Source organism: Heloderma suspectum, chromosome 3 (genome assembly GCF_057233095.1).
Source record: "Heloderma suspectum isolate Gila_16-S chromosome 3, 16-S_ref, whole genome shotgun sequence".
In the NCBI taxonomy this organism is placed as follows: domain Eukaryota; kingdom Metazoa; phylum Chordata; class Lepidosauria; order Squamata; family Helodermatidae; genus Heloderma; species Heloderma suspectum.
Window position 1 is genome coordinate 5,636,830 of NC_139460.1, and position 17,372 is coordinate 5,654,201.

Here is a 17,372-nt window from a genome sequence, read left to right on the forward strand (position 1 = left end):
TCAGAGTAGACAGCACTGGCTTAGATGGACAAACAGCGTGACCTGGTATAACCAGGTTCCTTTGACTGGGGTTCCAAAGCGCCTGGCAGGCCACAGTCCCTGACTGCAGTGGGCTTGGTGCCAGCCCAGCAGAGCGGTCCTAGCCTTAAGAACACTATTCCCTAATGTTTAAACACAGTTTACCTTCTTCAGTGGCCAGTTGAACAACTGTTTCCTAATGACTGTTCCATTTCTTCTCCTGTGCAGGTATTACTATCCTAATGTCCGGGATCAAATGGTTGCCAGAGGGACCTTGCCGCTGTCACGCCTGTGTGCCATGGTGACTATGCAGCACCGGGAGGAAGTGGGGATCCAGACTTTTAGTCTGCCCTTAATCCCAAGGACTGAGAGTTTAGGGGAATCCCATCCCCGGTCCTCAGGTAATACAAGACATTGGCCTCTGTGCTCTTGAACAAGGGGCTTGATTAAGAGGACACCTACCAGCCTCCAGTTAGAACAAAAGAAATGCGTATTCAGCTCTTTTCTATCTCTGAGGCTCCCTCTTGAATAGGTAAACAAATAAGAATTAGGGAGGCTGTCTCCTAGGAAAACTGGTAATGCTCTGTAAAGAATAGCAGGCCCAGGGCGGACCAGTAGGGCTGAGTAAAATATATAATTAACTCAGATGTTGCTGTTTTTTACTGGAGAACAGGATTCATGCAAAACTGGGTGAGAGATCTTTATAGGGACTGATTTGTGGCATTGCATCAGTATGCGGGGGGTCAGATTCCATTGTACTTGATTTCAGAGTATTTCGAGTCTTCCTTTGTCTTCCTAGTGTTCCTGCGTGTGGATCTTATTCCCATTTTACAGCTGGGAAACAACGTATGGAACTTCCCATTATGTCTATCATTGCAGGGAGTTCAAAGTGCCTTTGATACAGGGGAGGGGGTTCTCCTAACTGTTGATTCTCATTTGCAGTTCCCGTCCCTAAGCTGCCTTTCTCTCAGCTGGGTTTACTTTCTTTCTTGTAGCCAGCTGTGGGAAGGAAAAATAGATCAGGGCAGAGGAGTTGGAGGGGGAGATAGAAGGAAGGGGTTAAACATGCCCTTCTGCCTGTTGACTTCCCCCCTCAAATCTCTCTCACACACATTACTATTTGAGGATAAACATCGGGTTATAACCCCTGAATTCGCCTTGTAATTCTGGTTCCCTCTTGAGGCTGAGATAGCGTCTTGCCTATAGCCACTCAGTAGATACACAGCTGACCAAGGATTTGAACTCTGGTCTTCTGTCTACTAGATCATTCTGCTTTTTTCTTTCTTAGAATCTTTCATTCTCCAATATATGAAGCTTAATCCAGTCGACTGGATGAACTGGAGTGTCTGTTTTTAGGAAGGCCTTCAACCATGACTTATTTAAAAATAACAGTAGTGGATTCTTTGCCAAAGATTTTGTCTAGTATTATATGCATAGAGTAATTAGATTCATATCCCAGTGTTGACTAACTTTAGTTGAAATTTCAAAGCAAGAAGCTGAATATATATTCCTTTCTCCCCACCTCCCATCCCTTTCTCCAGGTTTGCTTGACATGAGCATAAGGTACAGGCACTCCCCAAAAATAGCTGAAGGTGTCCTAGCAGCTCAGATGGTTTCTATTTCTGTTCAGATACACTTAGCAGCTGGTTTGCAGGCAGCGGCAAGGTAAGAAGGAACCAGAAGTTAATGCAGACACTCTCCCTATTTGCCACAATGCAGTGGACTTGTTGCTCCCCTCTGTGCCCAAGATCGTCCAGTAAGCTGCCCAGTTGTACCACCACACCAGTGGTTTTCAAATTGGTGAAACCCCTAGGATTCCTCGGAAGCTTGTCAAGGGTTCCCCAAAAATAAGATCAGCTCAGTAATGGTGGGCACGCTTCTCTGAGAGCCAGCGTGGTGTAATGGTTAGAGTGTTGGACTGGGACCCAGGAGATCCGGGTTCTAGTCCCTACTCAGCCATGAAGCTCACTGGGTGCATTTGGGCCGGTCACTGACTCCCAGCTGAACCTTCCTCACAGGGTTGTTGTGAGAATAAAATGGAGAGGAGGAGGACCATGTTCCTTGAGGTTCTTGGAGAAGGAACACATGTAATAAATGAATGGCAGCTGGCCCACCTCTAGTGATCTTCCCCTGCAGCGCACAGCTACAGGAGAGTGTTTGAGTGTGTTCCCACCCTTAGCTCATGTGGGTGAGGTCTAATAGGCCTGGCCATAGCTCCCTGCAAAGTGAGAATGCTCCATAGAACAGGTGGGGGGGGGGACTTCAAGGGGGCAGGATCTTTTATTTTTACTACAACCCTGAGGTGCAAAATAATTGTCTCAAGGGGAGGACATAGACTTAGAATTAAGGAACAGGATTCCTCTGAGCACATGCCCAGCCCAGGACTGTTATCAGTACCAGAATGGAGCTCGCAATCCTTTTACACAAAAGTCCTAGTTTGGCCCCAACTTTCTTTGTTTCAGCAGCCTAATTTAATCGTGAGAGGAGCCTTTTCGTTGTTGTTGCTGTAAAGCATTTGAGAGTCCAGTCTATTGCAGCTGGTCTGCAACCTACCTGTAGACCCCAATCTACCTTCTACCCACTTCTGCCTTGGAACATGCTCCAGAAACTTGTGCATGGGGTTTATGTGGTAGACATGCAGAGATTCCTGAGCAGACAACTTGATGTTGAAAGGTAGAAACTGCTACACCTGGCTCTGCTGATGGAAGAGGCTCTGTTTAGTGGCCCTTATTGGAAAGCTTTGCTCAGTCTGAAGGTTCAGCTGGCTTCAGCAGCATGGGCACAAAGACAAGACCCTCCAAGAGTCAAGTACAGATCTTCAGAGAAGCCCTGGCTGTATTGTCAGAGAGGGGGTCTAGTGCACCTGAACTCCAACGAAGTGACAGTTCAACCCAAGGGATTCATTCATTCATTCATTCATTCATTGCGTTTATATCCCACCTTTCTTCCATCATGGAACTCAAGGTGGCTACATGTGGTTCCCAGGTAGTCTCCCCTTCAAGCACTGACCAGACCCAAACCTGCTTAGCTTCAGCAAGGTGGCTGCCTCAGGTACCTTCAGGCTATGCCCTGGGACCAGAAAGTTTCACTACTTAAACTTTCCAGGGTCAATTTGATGGCTCTAGCCGTTTGTGCTTGTACGTTACAGATGTTTATAACATGGCATTTACGCTAATTATTAGACAAGAGGTGTAGGAAGTAAGGTTCAGTTAACAAGGCAGCAATTCTATTACAGGAAGAGCTTGTAGCAAACCAGCTGATACTGGTCCTGGCAGCACCATGTCAATGGCAGAGCCCCTGCTTTGCATGCAGAAGGTCCCCGGTTCAGTCCCTGGCATCTCCAACTAAAAAAAGGTCAGGTAGCAGCTGATGGGAAAGAGCATTCCCTGCCTGAGACCCTGTATAGCTGCTGCCAGTCAGAATAAACAATACTGAGCTAGATGGACAAATAGCCTGGTCAAATAGGCAGCATCCAATGTTCCCATGTTCCTGTTAAATATAAAAACACAAACACGTATAATTCACAGCATGTGTATATTTTTTTGGTAGCTGCTCCTTATGTGTGCCTTTGCTGTATTTTGTTCTCTTTGCTAAGAGCTTTGGCAGAACAGAATCCTTCGCTCCAATACAGCGCAGAAATCGGAGTCAATGCCTATGTGTCTGTCCACATCCCCTTCCTCCCTGAGGCAGAGAGGCGCAGCACACGAGCCGTGGCTCGTACTTTCTGTCCGGAATTCGAGCACCACACTGAGTTCCCATGTAACCTCGTGGTCCAGAGAAGCAGTGGAGAAGCGTGTTGTCTGGGGGAGCTCTTGCAGCTTTCAGAGATTGTCTTCTCCATCTTCCACAAGAACCTGAACACAGGTGTGTAAAATGGGTACTGGGGAATGGAGCCAGGAAATTTCCAGCTGATGCTTCTTGAGGTTGCAAACCCAGCTGAGTTTTTGCACAACTTCCATTTAGTCAATGTGATTTGTGCAGGAAACATTCCCAGAATGTGCCCCATTTGACTGGCATAGCAGGGCCTTAGATGGTGCTCTGACAGCAACCTCCATCCTTTCTATCCACCTAGTTGACGTATTTTGCCATAGATGGAAAAACAACTGCTTTTGAATGCTTTTAATAGGTTTTAATGTGTTCAGTGTCTAAAGAATATTCTTACTGTTTGCAGTAATTTGTTTTGTGAAGTAATCTGTTTAAAAATAATAATTATTATTAACCAAAAGCAACATCTACTAGCAGATAAAGAGCAGCTGGCGGTGTTTGGGTCCAGTCCAGAGGTTACCATCTAACCTGCAACCAGCAACTTCTCAGAACACCTTAGAACATTTCCATTATTTTTAAGAATATGTATTTATTGTATCCTGTTCTCTTGGTGTCTCTCGTCCAGGGGGATGACCTACATCCATACTTGTGTAGGTTCAACTGCAGTATTACGCACTCCCAGTCCATTTACTGATCTCCTGGATTTCCATTGCTAAGGGATTAATGTGTACTTCATTACCTGGATTTACCTGCAACCACCTTGTAGCATCTCTAGATTGAAGTACCTGGGTGCTTTGCTTTGCTGTGTACGTTGACTATTGTTGCCAGGTTGAAGCTTCAGCATTAGCCGTTGTTCACCAAGTATGAGGAAATAGCAGTAGAGTAGCATAGAACAGACAACCACTGCACATAGAGAATTACCCCAAAGAGTTGCCTACAGTTAACTAGGGCAAACCTCTCCACTTCCATGAGATCAGGCGGAATGTATTTCACATAATTAAGCAACTATTTGGGCGGGAGAGAAACAACAGAGAAGTTCAACCATGTCAACCAAGTTTCAAAGAACAAGGACTACTTCTAACTGTAGTTAGAACAATTTTCACCCATGTGGTTGCAATCTCTTAACTCTGTCTTAAGTAAGGCAATTACCACTAGTGTGCAAATTGCTTTTCCTATGCACTTTTTATACTGCAGTTCATTTTGATACAGATGAATTGGATGATCCCAGATTTTTAATGTAATGTTTATGTCATGCCCTTCATTTTGATCTTACAGCTCCATATGCAACAAAAACCCAGGCTTCAAGAGATGACTTGCTTGGAACTGTCAAGGTTCCAACCAGAGACCTGTTGATCAGAAGATCAGGTAAAGATTATTCTCCATTAACTTTGGTGAACGGTACATTTAACAGCTTCATGATAAAGAGGTACCTGGTAAATTAACAATATTGTTAGTTTCGTTCACAAAAAGTTAATTTCTTTGTCTGTCTCTGTGTGTCCTCTGTTAAAGGTATTAGAGGCTGGTACCCAATAACGCTTCCCGAGTATCTGGTGCCTTCTCATTGTGCAAACGTCCTGCAGACTATCGTTGGAGGCCTGGAGCTTTCTATTACATTTGCTCACCCTGGGGACCGAGAGCGCGTTCTGGATGCTGCGAAGCTTTTAGGCTGGAACTGTGAGGAAACCCACACTGAGAGTCTGCAGTACGATAATGAGGATGAATGCCAGCCTGCTCCAAAGCTTGCAACAGTGATGGTCTCCATCCCTCAGCTGTGGCTACCAGTGCAGTGTGTGTTACTTGCAGGACAGACGCACTTAAATAAAAGTGTCTATTGCTACCTTCGCTATAAGCTGTATGATCAAGAAGCCGTGTGGACAGCCCTTCGGAGGCCCAAATTAGCTGAAGACCAGAAATACGTGACCGTGACCTTTAAGAGAACCAAACAAATGGATCTTCCCTGGAGCCAGGCATTATTGTGGTATTTCAGGGAGGAGAGATTGGAGCTCCAGGTGTGGCGAGCATATGGGAATGAAAGCAACACAGAAAGACCATTGGATACTGACCGTCTGATTGGATCAGGCTATGTGGACCTTGCAGTGCTTGGAGAGAGCTCAAGAAAAAAGAGAACAGTTAGCGGTATGTTTATTAGTGACTAGAGCCAGTCTGTAGCTGGTGGCCTTTGAGCCCAACCCAGTGGCTGCCACCCACCCTGCAGTCTGTTCTGCTCTCCCCATCACTGACTGTAGAATTTAATAGCAGCCCCTTTTTGGCATATTTATGTAGTGCACAATTGCCATTTGAAATTTGTTGCCACAGGTTTTGGTGATGGCGATCTTCATAAATGGCCTTTCAAAAGCATTGGACCAGTTCTTGGATGACTGTGATACCTAAGAATAGAACCTCCATTTCAGAAGTCTACACTTCTGATTTACCCTGTGCTGGGGCCAAAAAAGCACTAAGGGTACCTCCAACATAGCCGGGTAGAAAGAGAAGGAGGAAGCTGTCCACACCTTTCTACCTGAGTAGGAGAGGAAACAGTTAATAACTTTAAATGATGTATATACTTCCTGCTCTTCAGCTGGCAAGATCTCCGAGCAGCTTATGATATCAGACGCTTAGCCTACATCCTCTGTCTGTGGTCCAAACATTCACCTACCAGGCAGGTGATCCAGCTGCAGAGTCTTGCTGTGAAGGGAAGACACTGATGTTCCTCAGTCCCCCAGTGCAAGCACAGCTGGAACACCTATAAGACAGTTCCAGGGGGCTGATAATTCCCAGTGGAAGTAGCCCCTGATAGCCCCAGTCTCAAAAGTGTCTTTAAAATAGGACTTCAAGGCTGGTCATTATTTTCTATGCTTCTCTGACCTTTTGGGAACACCCAATTTAATTTTAAATAGCAGTGATAATAGAACCCTGTGTTCTAGTAATTAGACATAAGGCTACAACCTCAGAAGGCTTTTGGCTTGTAACTGCAGCCTGTCCTGCAGCTTAATCGCAACATTCCACATGACCCTAAATGAGCCAGTTAATCTTTGATTTGGATGCAGTAAAATAATGTGTCATACAGATGAATTGGTTCCCAACCTATGCTAAAAATGATAAGCTGCAAATATTGGAAGTATTTCAAGTATTTCAATATTTGATGTATTTGAGAGAGAGAAAAGTTCTCAGAACACTAATTTTTCAGACCCAGTAGAGATATCAAAATGTCTTGGTAGGGTTTAGGAGTTGCCCATTGCTCTAGGGGAAAGGGGTTATGAAAAATATGGGGAGGGGCCATACCTTAGTGATAGAACACATGCTTTCAGTGCAGAACATCCCGGATTAAATCCCTGCCATCTCCAGTTAAAAGGATAAGGTGCCAGGTGAGGGGAAATACCTCTGCCCTAAGATCTTGGAAAGCTGCTGCCAGTCAGAGGAGACAATACTGGGTTAGATGGACAAATAGCCTGACCTGGTATAATGGAGCTTCTTCTGTTCCTGTGTAACAAAGTACTGGGAGGCATGTCCAGGCAGTGGAAACAAAATCAGATTTTTTGCTTGTATAAAATTCTGCAGCTTTTTCCTCAGAGGTACCATATTAAGTTCTCCTTTTTTTCGAACTTTACTGCTCCCATTATTATAGGTGTTTTCCCTTTGTTCCGCCGCAATGCTTCAAACTTGTTGGGAGCCGCTGTGCGAGTTCACATTGAGATGGCTTCCACCAGCCCCCACAGACTCGAACCTGCTGAAGATGGGAGCGATGGCAGCAGTGGTGAATGCGAAGCAAATAGAAAGGTGTCTGAGCAAGATTTGGAGCTCCCCTTGGAACCAAACCCCTCAGTTGTGGAAATCCTCAATGAGAAATTAGCGGAGGAGTCTCCTCCTGCAATGGACCCTGAGAAGACGTTTGCTGTTAGCATCCTTGTGGAAAGGGCCATGCACTTAAGTTTGAAAGGTGAGCAAAATGCTGGAATTACTGGGCTACAGAAACATGTGTAGACTAAAATCAGACGAACTTGGGTCTAAGGTTATGTTTAGTCATTTAAAATACTTATTTGCCAACTTTCGTTACCAAATCATAAGGTGGTGTATATGTTCTTTTATTTAATGGATGATATTTAGAGCTATACTCCATCCTTCAAACACATTGTCTGGGCAGCTTACAGTAAAACGGGTGGGCAGCCTGCAGCCCTATGGTTGCATGTGGCACTCGGCCTAAGAGGTGTGAACTGCCTGCCATCAGTTCAGACCTCTGGCAAAAGCCATCCGTTCCTTCCCTGGCAGCCTGCTATGCAGGAAGGAAGTGGCGGGTGGAGAGAAAAGAGGGTGGCAGAAAGAGAAAAGGCTTCCACTCTTGGCTCTGGCCCTGCCCACTGCTGGCTTCGGCCCTGCCCACAACCTACATGTGGCCCCCAACAGATTACTTGTGAAGGAGTGCAGTCTTTGACAGAAAAAAAGGTTGCCCCGCCCTGCAGTAAAATATTTAGAACACTGCAAAAGCTTTATACATTTAAAAAAAGCTTGCAAAGGGCAAGTCCATGAAAGCGGCATAGAAATAATCCAAGCAAAACAGCTCAACAGAACTTTAAAAGCCTGGGGAAATGAAAAATGCCAGACTCCCTTCCTAGCCACTTCTTTAAAGAGCAAGATGTGTAGTTTTCATTTATTTGTTGTTGTTTGCGAGGACACACAAATTCCTTAGTGGAGCCTGGTGGTGGGAAATAAGAGAAAATATGCTTAGGATACTTATTTGCAAGAATTTCCAAAGGAAAAGTAGCTGTTGTAGACTGTTCCAGCACAAACAGTGACTTGTGTCACCTTAAAAACTAACACATTTTCATTGGCATAAGCTTTCATGGACCAGGCGCTGTTTCATCAGATGCATGAAGTATTATCCTAAGTTGGCAGGCATTTATACACATGGTTGGGGGCAGGAGAAGTTTGTGAGCACTGAGGCTGGTGGAAAATGAAATGTAGGGAATGCGGACTGATCATTACATTAAAGCTTACATTTATGTAAAATAAATAGTGACCATTCACAAAGCAGTGATGTTGAGAACACAAGCATCCTGGCTTTCAAAATGTATTCTGAGGCTCTGGACAAGATTGAGGGAAGGGGGCTCCATGGGTGTGAAGCAGCTAGCAAGGGCCTATCTCCAAGTTAGGGGAGATCCCATAGCACAGTGGTCAGGCACTTGCGTCACATGCAGGAAATCCCTGGTTCAATTCCTAGCATCTCAAGGTAAAGCTGGAAAAAACCCAGTCTGAAACCAGCTACTGCCAGTCATTGTAGACTAGTCTTTCCCAATCTGCTGCCCTCCAGATGTTTTGGACTACAACTCCCATCAGCCCCAGCCAGCATAGGCAATGGTTAGAGATGGTGGGAGTTGTAATCCAAGACATCTGGAGGGGGCTGGGTTGGGGAAGGTTGCTGCAGACAATACTGAGCTAGATGGACCAATAGTTTGACCTGGTGTAAGGCAGCTTCTTATGTTCCTGTGAAGGCTTTAGGTGGCTGTGATCTTGCTATCACAGATGACGTGGGTTAGGGTGCGGGCACCTGCTTAAAGCCACATCTCCCTGGAGGATGTGGATGCTTTTTCTGGTATACTGATGCCTGGTTGGTGATGTTTAGGTCTGGCCACTAAGTGTGGCTAGAGTCCATTTGAAAACAGTACCTCCTCCATCATCTACTGTAGAGAGGGGGAGAGCAAGAAGAAGCCTCTCCCTCTCCGTTCAGCCAGACTGTACTTAATATGCATAAGCGAGTAAACCTGGGGGAGTAGAAGCCAGCTGTTCTTTCAGGAGGGCATGAAAAGGTCTATGGGATGACCTTCCACTCTTTCATGCATTGCACCTGCTGCCTGCCTAGTCTAGTGTTGCTTCAGGAGAGCAGAGAGGACCCTTCCCCCATTGCCAATGTACCCGCACCTTGGAACATAGCTCAGATGAACATCCCGTTGGAAGTAACGCAGTGCAGCGGAACACGATCTGCATTTGGATAAGCCCAGAATAGAGGTTGCTGCAGCTTGCTATCATTTATACCTGGGGCAAAAACAACTCATGTGCATTTGTCACATAACAGTGTATGTGTGTTTCATGTGCTTTCCCCCCTTAAATAGAAATGGAAGAAGCAGAAAAATGACTGAGTTTTCTAAGAGCCCAGCTAATCCCAAGTCCCAACTGATTCTGTCCTTTGTGATATTTTTTTAGGCGTGTATGCGGAGAGACCACAGGGTAATCATGGAGCCCCTGCTTTGCATGCAGAAGGTTCCAGGCTCAATCCCTGCCTGCTTTCTCCAGGTTTTTTTTAAGGAGTTAGGTAGCAGCAGGTGATGTGAAAGACCTCTACTTCAGAGCTGCTACCAGTCACAGCTGACTGTACTGGGCTTGATGGTGTGACCTGGTATAAGGCAGCTTCTTTTGTTCTCATGAATAGATTTTTGACAGTGGCCCTGCAGAGGGTTATTAGCACCATGAACACAGAGCCGGGGGAAGCAGCTCACATGCCAAAAGAATGAAATAGTTCTTACCAAATGTTCAAAGAAAGTATGCATTTGGTCTTGCTGGGATCTGACTTCAGGACTACTTCAACAAAAGGTTTGTTTACAAAATGCCCAGCTACCTGGACTCTGTGTTCAAGAAGCTGCTACAGGAACATAAAATGTTTCTTCCATAGGTTGTCTAGGGCAGAGCTGTTTCCAGATTTTAGAACCCGTTGTTCTTCCCCTTCCCCATATCGGAAATGAAAGATACAAACTGTTCCTGTCTCAGCTAGAATCTTAGTGATGAGGAATCAACTTTGTTGCCATCAGTGTTATTTCAAAAGATTAAATTACAACATTCAAGTTTCATGTGTTTTCCACTTTGCAGAAGGATCTGTGGCTGGCTGGGGCATACTGGATGTTGTGTGACTTTTTTCTGTCTAAACATGCATAGGATTTCACCCTAAGACACTTGGATTATTTTTAACTGCTTGTAATGTTGTGTATAGTGAGATTTTTGAACAGACCACGTTATAAATTGCAACAGGTAGTGAAGTCTGTTTTCAATAGTTTATGGATGTGATAAAGTGGTATTTCAGTGCAGCAAATTTGGTGGAAAATTTGGAAGGAAAACTCAGTGTGGAGATTTCAGTGCAGCCAGTTTGGAAGGCGAGGATGCCAGGCAGAAGGGAATTGCTCTCTGGATGTTCCACTATCAAAATACTCTTTGTTCTGACCTTGACTCAGGTGCTGTTGTGCCCTGAATCATCTCCCACCCAGGCCATTTTTTATGGGATTCACATTCCACATTGTTTCAGTCTCTGAAACCGTATTGAGGCCATTTCCCAGAGGGTGACCTTGGTGTTCTGTGTGGGGGCACAAAAGCAACTTTGTGCTGAACAGCAGACAAACTAGGTTAATCCAATTAACTGATTAGCTAATCTCTTTTCTCTCGGACTTCTTCCGATAACTGGGGGGGGGGTGTGGGGGGCTATTTTCTGAGCTTCCAGTCCTACCCCAAAGAACCATCAACCTCTCTTTGGTTCTGCCAAACTCCCCCTAAAGGCCTGTCTTTTTGCAAGGATTTCTAAAATATTCAACAGATTCAATTTTTTCCTAACGTTAAGCAAGGCAAGCCATTTTTTGTCTAAGCCTGAGACAAGCTGGATCAGGTCTAGTGGATGGGAGGGATGTCATGGGTTCATTATTTTAGGGGAACGTGGCCCCAGACTAAATGGCAGGGTGCCACAGAGATCTGATTCTGCTCCTAGGTAACCTAGAGCAGGAGTGCAGAACCTCAGGCCCAGGAGGCAAAACCCACCCATGGGGTCCCAGTCTGGCCCCTTTCCCCCAACCACTGATTTTTTGGTCGTTTCCTAGCTTTTGTGCAGTTTTTTTTTCCCCATTCTAAAAGGTTGAAATGCCACCCCCTTTGCCTTCAGCTCCACCCCTTTTGCCTTCAGCCTCGCCCACCACTGGAATGTGCCCCCCAAAACTTCCCTGAAATGGAATTCTGCCCTTGGGCTGAAAGAGGTTCAATACGCCTGGCCTAGAATATGCAAACAAAATAGGAACTGCATGCATTTGATTATTTTTACACATTTGCTTCTGCTTTCAAGAGCCAGGCTTTTTGGGGGCAAGGATTGAGAAAATGGAAGAAATGAAATGCATGGAGCTTGAATGCTTGGGAGCAGAATTCAGCATCTTAAGGATGGCTGTTTTCATTCTAACAAACAAAATCTGGCATGTTGTTAGCCCGTAACTCTGAAGATAGGTATGGGCAGTATTAAATAGTGAAATCTCGATAGCCAGAGGGAAGATGAAGCCGGAGTTCTCTTAGTTGTGGGGAATCTGCTTCTGTGCCCTGCATAGATCTTCCTCATGATTAACAAAAGCAGAATAAAAGATGTGCAAATTTGCTCAGGTGTTATAATTGATACAGGTTGCAATATTCAGCTTCTCTTGGTAGAATTTTTATTCTTCCTGCTGTAAATACGGAGTATCCCCACCTCCAATTCTGCTTTCAGATGCCTGAAGGAGTCCAATGAGCTCCTCGAGCATCAGTAAGAGGTGATCAGAGATGATACTCACCTAGTCATAGTGCAGTCATTTTCAATTTTCCTGCTGCCATGGATTATACTGTCTGTCACAGGCATGTCAGTTTCCAATGGCTGGAACTCCCTTGTACCTCCAACAGCGACCCACAAGGGGTAGACACTGTTCTGGGCAACCCCAGAGGGCACCAGCTACAGCAACTCTGGACCTTGGGGATGGGATTCCCCCTCGAGAATGGAAAGCATGACATGGACCCTCCTAACCCGGAGTCCTCACATGCCTTCCTATAAAGAATACGTATCAGCTGGTTTAGCCCAATGCCGGAAAAAGCCCACAAGCAGGACAGGAAGGCAATAGCTCTTTTCCACTGTTGTTCCTGGCAACTGGTGTTCAGAGGCATGCTCCCACTGATCTCAGTAGTACATAGCCATCATGACTAGTTGTTGTTGTTCAGTCATGTCCGACTCTTTGTGACCCCATGGATCATAGCACGCCAGGCCTTCCTATCCTGCCTCTCTCCCGGAGTGTGCTCAAGTTCATATTCATTGCATCGGTGATGCTATCTAGCCATCGCATCCTCTGCTGTCCCCTTCTCCTTTTGCCTTCAATCTTTCCCAGCATCAGGGTCTTTTCCAGGGAGTTTTCTTTTCGCATTAGCTGGCCAAAATATTTGCGCTTCAGCTTCAGTATCTGTCCTTCCAATGAGTACTCAGGGTTGATTTCCTTTAGGATTGAATCATGACTAATAGCCATTATCAAGTGGACTTCTCCACCATGAGTTTGGCCCCATTTCTTCTGAAGCTCATTGGTGAAACAAGCCTGTGTGTGGGTGTGTGAACAGTGGGGCTTCGATATCCTCTGCTCCCATTTGTGGAGCCTCCCCCAACCTAGTGCCCTCCAGATGTGTTGGACTGCAACTCCTATAATTATGGCAGTTGCAGTACACCACATCTGGAGGGCACCAGGTTTGGGAAGGCTGGCATCGCTGGCTGGAAAGGACTGTGCCCCTGCAACGCACAGGAACCCAGGATCAGGCCGCTATTTTTACACTGCCTTATTCAAGATCACCACCAGGCGCAGCCATATTGTTATGCTCTACCTATTGGCCCACTCCATAGTTGATGCTCTACTGGAAGAGGCTTCTGTTCCTCTCTCTCTCTCCCTCTTTCTTTGTCTCTCTCTCTCTTTCTCGCTCAAAGTCACCTACAGTTTCACAACTGCAAACCAGCTCGGTATCCAACTAACTCTCACATTTCAGGGAGCCCTCTCACTGAACGCGGAGTAACTTCACCCAGTAGCTATGTGTCCTTCGCTGCTGCAGATGCTGATAACCCTGTTACCACAGAAGTAGTTGAAAATACCGACTCGCCTGTCTGGGACTTTCAGCAGCAGACCAGGTACGTAAGAGGACTTTTTAAGAGGCAATCTGCTCAGAACGGCAGTATCCACTACCCAAGCAGTCAGTCGGATTAGCTGCCTTCCTGTGACAGAACCTCAGCGGGGAAGAATTTCCCCAATCACAGCAATGGGAGCCATACCAAAAACAGAACTGTGCCATTACACAAGCCTCCAAATCCCATCCTGTCACTTCTCTGCAGCCAAGCAGTGTTGGGAGAGGGCGATTTGCAGCAAAACAGCAACTGGAGGTGGAGGGATACTTCACCTTTCCCACACCCACTTCTTTCCCCAACAGCTTTCAGTTCCCACCACCAAACTTCCAGATTTCTATCTGCAACAGAACATGTTCTGGAGTATTTGCAGTCAGGGGAGTGGCTAATGAGTGAATTGTAGGGGGAAAGCAGTGGGCTTTTAGTAATAAAGTTTGCCTGTTGCTTATTTGACATGGATTGGCAGCATAGGCCCTGTGAGCTATGTAGGTATGTCTCCCCCCAGATCCATTTTTATCCTCAGAAGCCAAAGAATTCCTTCTTTGTCATCTGCTTAAATTTCTTTGTCAGAAAATTCTTTGAGATTACTGACATGAGGGTGGGGGGGATTGACAATGAATTATACTTAACCTTAAGGATGCACATGCACTCGCTCTCTCTCTCTCTCACTCACTCTCTCTCACACACACACACACACACACACACTCCACAAATGTTTTTTTTTTTTCAAAGCTCTTGTTGGGGCGTGGGGGGTGTTGTTGTTGAAAATATACCATGACCAGTGAGCTGTTCTGTTTGTTTTAGCTCTTCTGTAAATTTCTGTGGCTGTTATTGACAACCTGAAGGCATTTTCCTAAACTAGAACATTAAAAAAAATTGTAAAAACAACCCTTAAATAGAAAGGTGTGGGAATGTGTTTTTGCACTCAGCCACCATATTGGACTGTGAGAATGGCCATTTGGGCTGCTGGGTACCTGCTATTTTCAGAAGCATGGAGACAAATACTCAGATGCACTGATAATTTCAGGATGAGCTGTTTGTGTTCTGAGACTTTGCAGAAATGTAACAAAGATCTTTAGATTGCTCTGGAAACAAGAGCATTTGCTACTAAATTGTGTCCCCGGTCACGACTGCCCTACACCTGTCAAGTTCACTTACATCAGGCTCCACTGCTGAATGTCTCTACCCTAGTTAATCCTCAGGGGCTTGACAAGAGTCCATACAAAGTCATAACCTCTTCCAACAGGATGAACATTTTCAACTCTTTTAAGAGTAATGGGGGGAAATGTTCCATCCCTCCCTATAGCAGACTCAAGCGGTGAGTGCTGACAGAAATGGAACCAAAACATAGCCTCTGATAAACAAGGAGGGGAGGTATTGGTATGTTCAGGGGATGTCCAAGGTTTGCAGAAGAACAAAACATATTTAGGAGAGGAGAATCTAAGAAGGGAGAAAAACAAAAAATCAGTCCACTGAGGACTGAGCATGCTCAATAGCCATGGAAAGTAAACTGAGAGTTGGGATATCACCAGGGTGAGGAGGAGGGCATGGCTGGCTGGAGCCCTAAACAGAAGCACCTTTATTAGGAGCAGAGATATACTGCTCTTGTTTCAAGTCCCACTTGTTCCTTAATATTATTATTTATGTAGATTCATCCACATACATGGTGCTTTACAGAATAACAGCAAAAAGATAGGTTCCAGCCCTGAGCAGCTTACCATCTAAAACGTGAGTGAAAACAGAAGAAGGAAAGAATAAGCTTCCACCTCTGTTGTTTAGGTTTAGTTTCAGTGTAGGTTGAGGTCAAAGGGGTTCTATGCAAATCCCAGATCTCTTGAGCTCTCCCCATAGACCAAAAGGACTGACTAGTTTTTCAGATTACACACTGGAATTGCAATAATGTTTTGTCTTGCTACTATTTAGGCATACTTTTGATTTCATTCTCATATTCTTCACAGACTCTCCAAAGAGCTTCTATTGGATCCGCAGCAGACACTTGTCTTTAAAGTGTGGCATAAAGCAGGTATTATTTCTCTAATCATTTAACCAGCAACCTCCAAACGCTTAAAGAAAAATGTGAATAAGTCACAGTATGCAAAGCAGGACTACTACGTCGTTTTATTTCACTGTGCCCGTTGTTCAGCTCTTTAAAAGTAGCCAAAATGAAGAGAATTTGTAAACCCTTCTTTTAGAGTATCCTTCCTCAACCTGGTGCCTGCCAGATATGTTGGACTACAACACCCATCATCCCCAGCCAGCATGGCTATTGGAGAAGGATGTTTTAGAGAGACTGAAGAGCCCCTGTAGCTCAGAGACTGAGCTGTGAAGCAGAACGTCTCCAGTTGAAATCTTACCTCTGCCATGACCTCAGCAGATCACCCTAATAAGCTAGCATCCCTCACTACAGGCCCCCTACTGATGTCATTGCCCCACCCATTTTACCTTTTTCCATGCCTCTCTCAGCACAGAGAAAGTGTCAAGAGAGGCATGGAAAAACATTTGCTTCTCCTGGCACCATCCGAGTCTCCGCATTTGCAACTATGCGTCATCTCCATGGGGCAGCATGCAGACGGACTCAGATGGCGCTGGGAAGAGTAGCCTCTCCTTCCAGCACCAGCCAGGTCCATCACTGCAGCTTCCCCATTGCTATCAAGAGCCAGTATGGTGTAGTGGCAAGAGTGTTGGACTAGGAGCTGGGAGATCCGGGTTCTAGTCCCCACTCGGCCATGGAAGCTCACTGGGTGACTTTGGGCCAGTCACAGACTCTCAGCCCAACCCACCTCACAGGGTTGTTGTTGTGAGGATAAAATGGAGAGGAGGAGGATCATGTAAGCCGCCTTGGGTTCCTTGCAAGAGGAAAAAAGGCGGGGTATAAATGCAATAAATAAATAAATATCTCCACTCTATGAATAGAGATGACTGGGGATTTCCCTGCACACAACTCGCCTTGCCAGCTGGGAGGAGGAGCAGCACTCTGGGGAATCCTGTTGTTTACTCCTGATCCCAGAGGCCAAGCCCCACCCCCTGGAGGAATCCAAGAAGGTTTCACAAGGGGTGTCGGAGAAATCAGTCTGGGTGGTGGAAGTCACTGAGCTTTCATCTGTTTAGCCCCCGCACTTTGGCTTGCCTCCCCTTGAGCTGGCAGGACTCCATCTGCATCGAGCTGAGCCAGCTTGCGGATTTTCCATTGTTGGGGTCAGGGTGTGAGTGTGTGTAATAAGACATTTGCACAATTTGCGGCCGTAATTTGTGCAAATCGCGGCCACAAATTATGGCTGCAATTTGCGCGAAGTAAAGAAACTGTGGCCAAAATTTGTGCAGCTTTCACAATTTATAGCTGCAATTTGCGCAAATGTCTTTTTACTGGGGGGGACGAAAAAGGTTCCCAGATTCTGGGGAAAGTCTGTGTGGCTCAGCTCAGAAATGCAAGCTGAGCCAGATGGGCAGTGGGGTTCATGAGGCCCCCCAAACAGCCGGTTTTTCAAATGGTGGACATCCCTGGGCTCCACGGGCCAGCAAATGGGGAACCTCTGCAGCCCAGAAGTTCCCCATCCTTGATGTAGCAAAACAAAACTCAGGCCTGGATAAAGGGTAGCTTTGATGGCAAAAGTCCATGCTGCCAGAGCAGTGCAGTCTGTTGGTTTCTTTTCTAACATGGCCAAGTTCCCTTAGTTTTAGG

General features: G+C 45.7%; 1 protein-coding gene across 6 annotated transcripts in view; it reads left to right on the forward strand.

The window, feature by feature from the left end:
• The window catches only part of C2CD3 (C2 domain containing 3 centriole elongation regulator), an 86,486-nt gene that overhangs the window by 41,389 nt on the left and 27,725 nt on the right, over positions 1-17,372 (forward strand). For all 6 annotated transcript variants that reach the window (XM_084842350.1, XM_084842351.1, XM_084842352.1 and 3 more), the window contains 8 exons: positions 247-419; positions 1,560-1,683; positions 3,614-3,882; positions 5,059-5,148; positions 5,293-5,919; positions 7,409-7,720; positions 13,564-13,702; positions 15,652-15,716. In XM_084842350.1, coding sequence (XP_084698476.1) covers positions 247-419; positions 1,560-1,683; positions 3,614-3,882; positions 5,059-5,148; positions 5,293-5,919; positions 7,409-7,720; positions 13,564-13,702; positions 15,652-15,716 — 1,799 coding nt within the window. The remainder of the gene's footprint in view (positions 1-246; positions 420-1,559; positions 1,684-3,613; positions 3,883-5,058; positions 5,149-5,292; positions 5,920-7,408; positions 7,721-13,563; positions 13,703-15,651; positions 15,717-17,372) is intronic.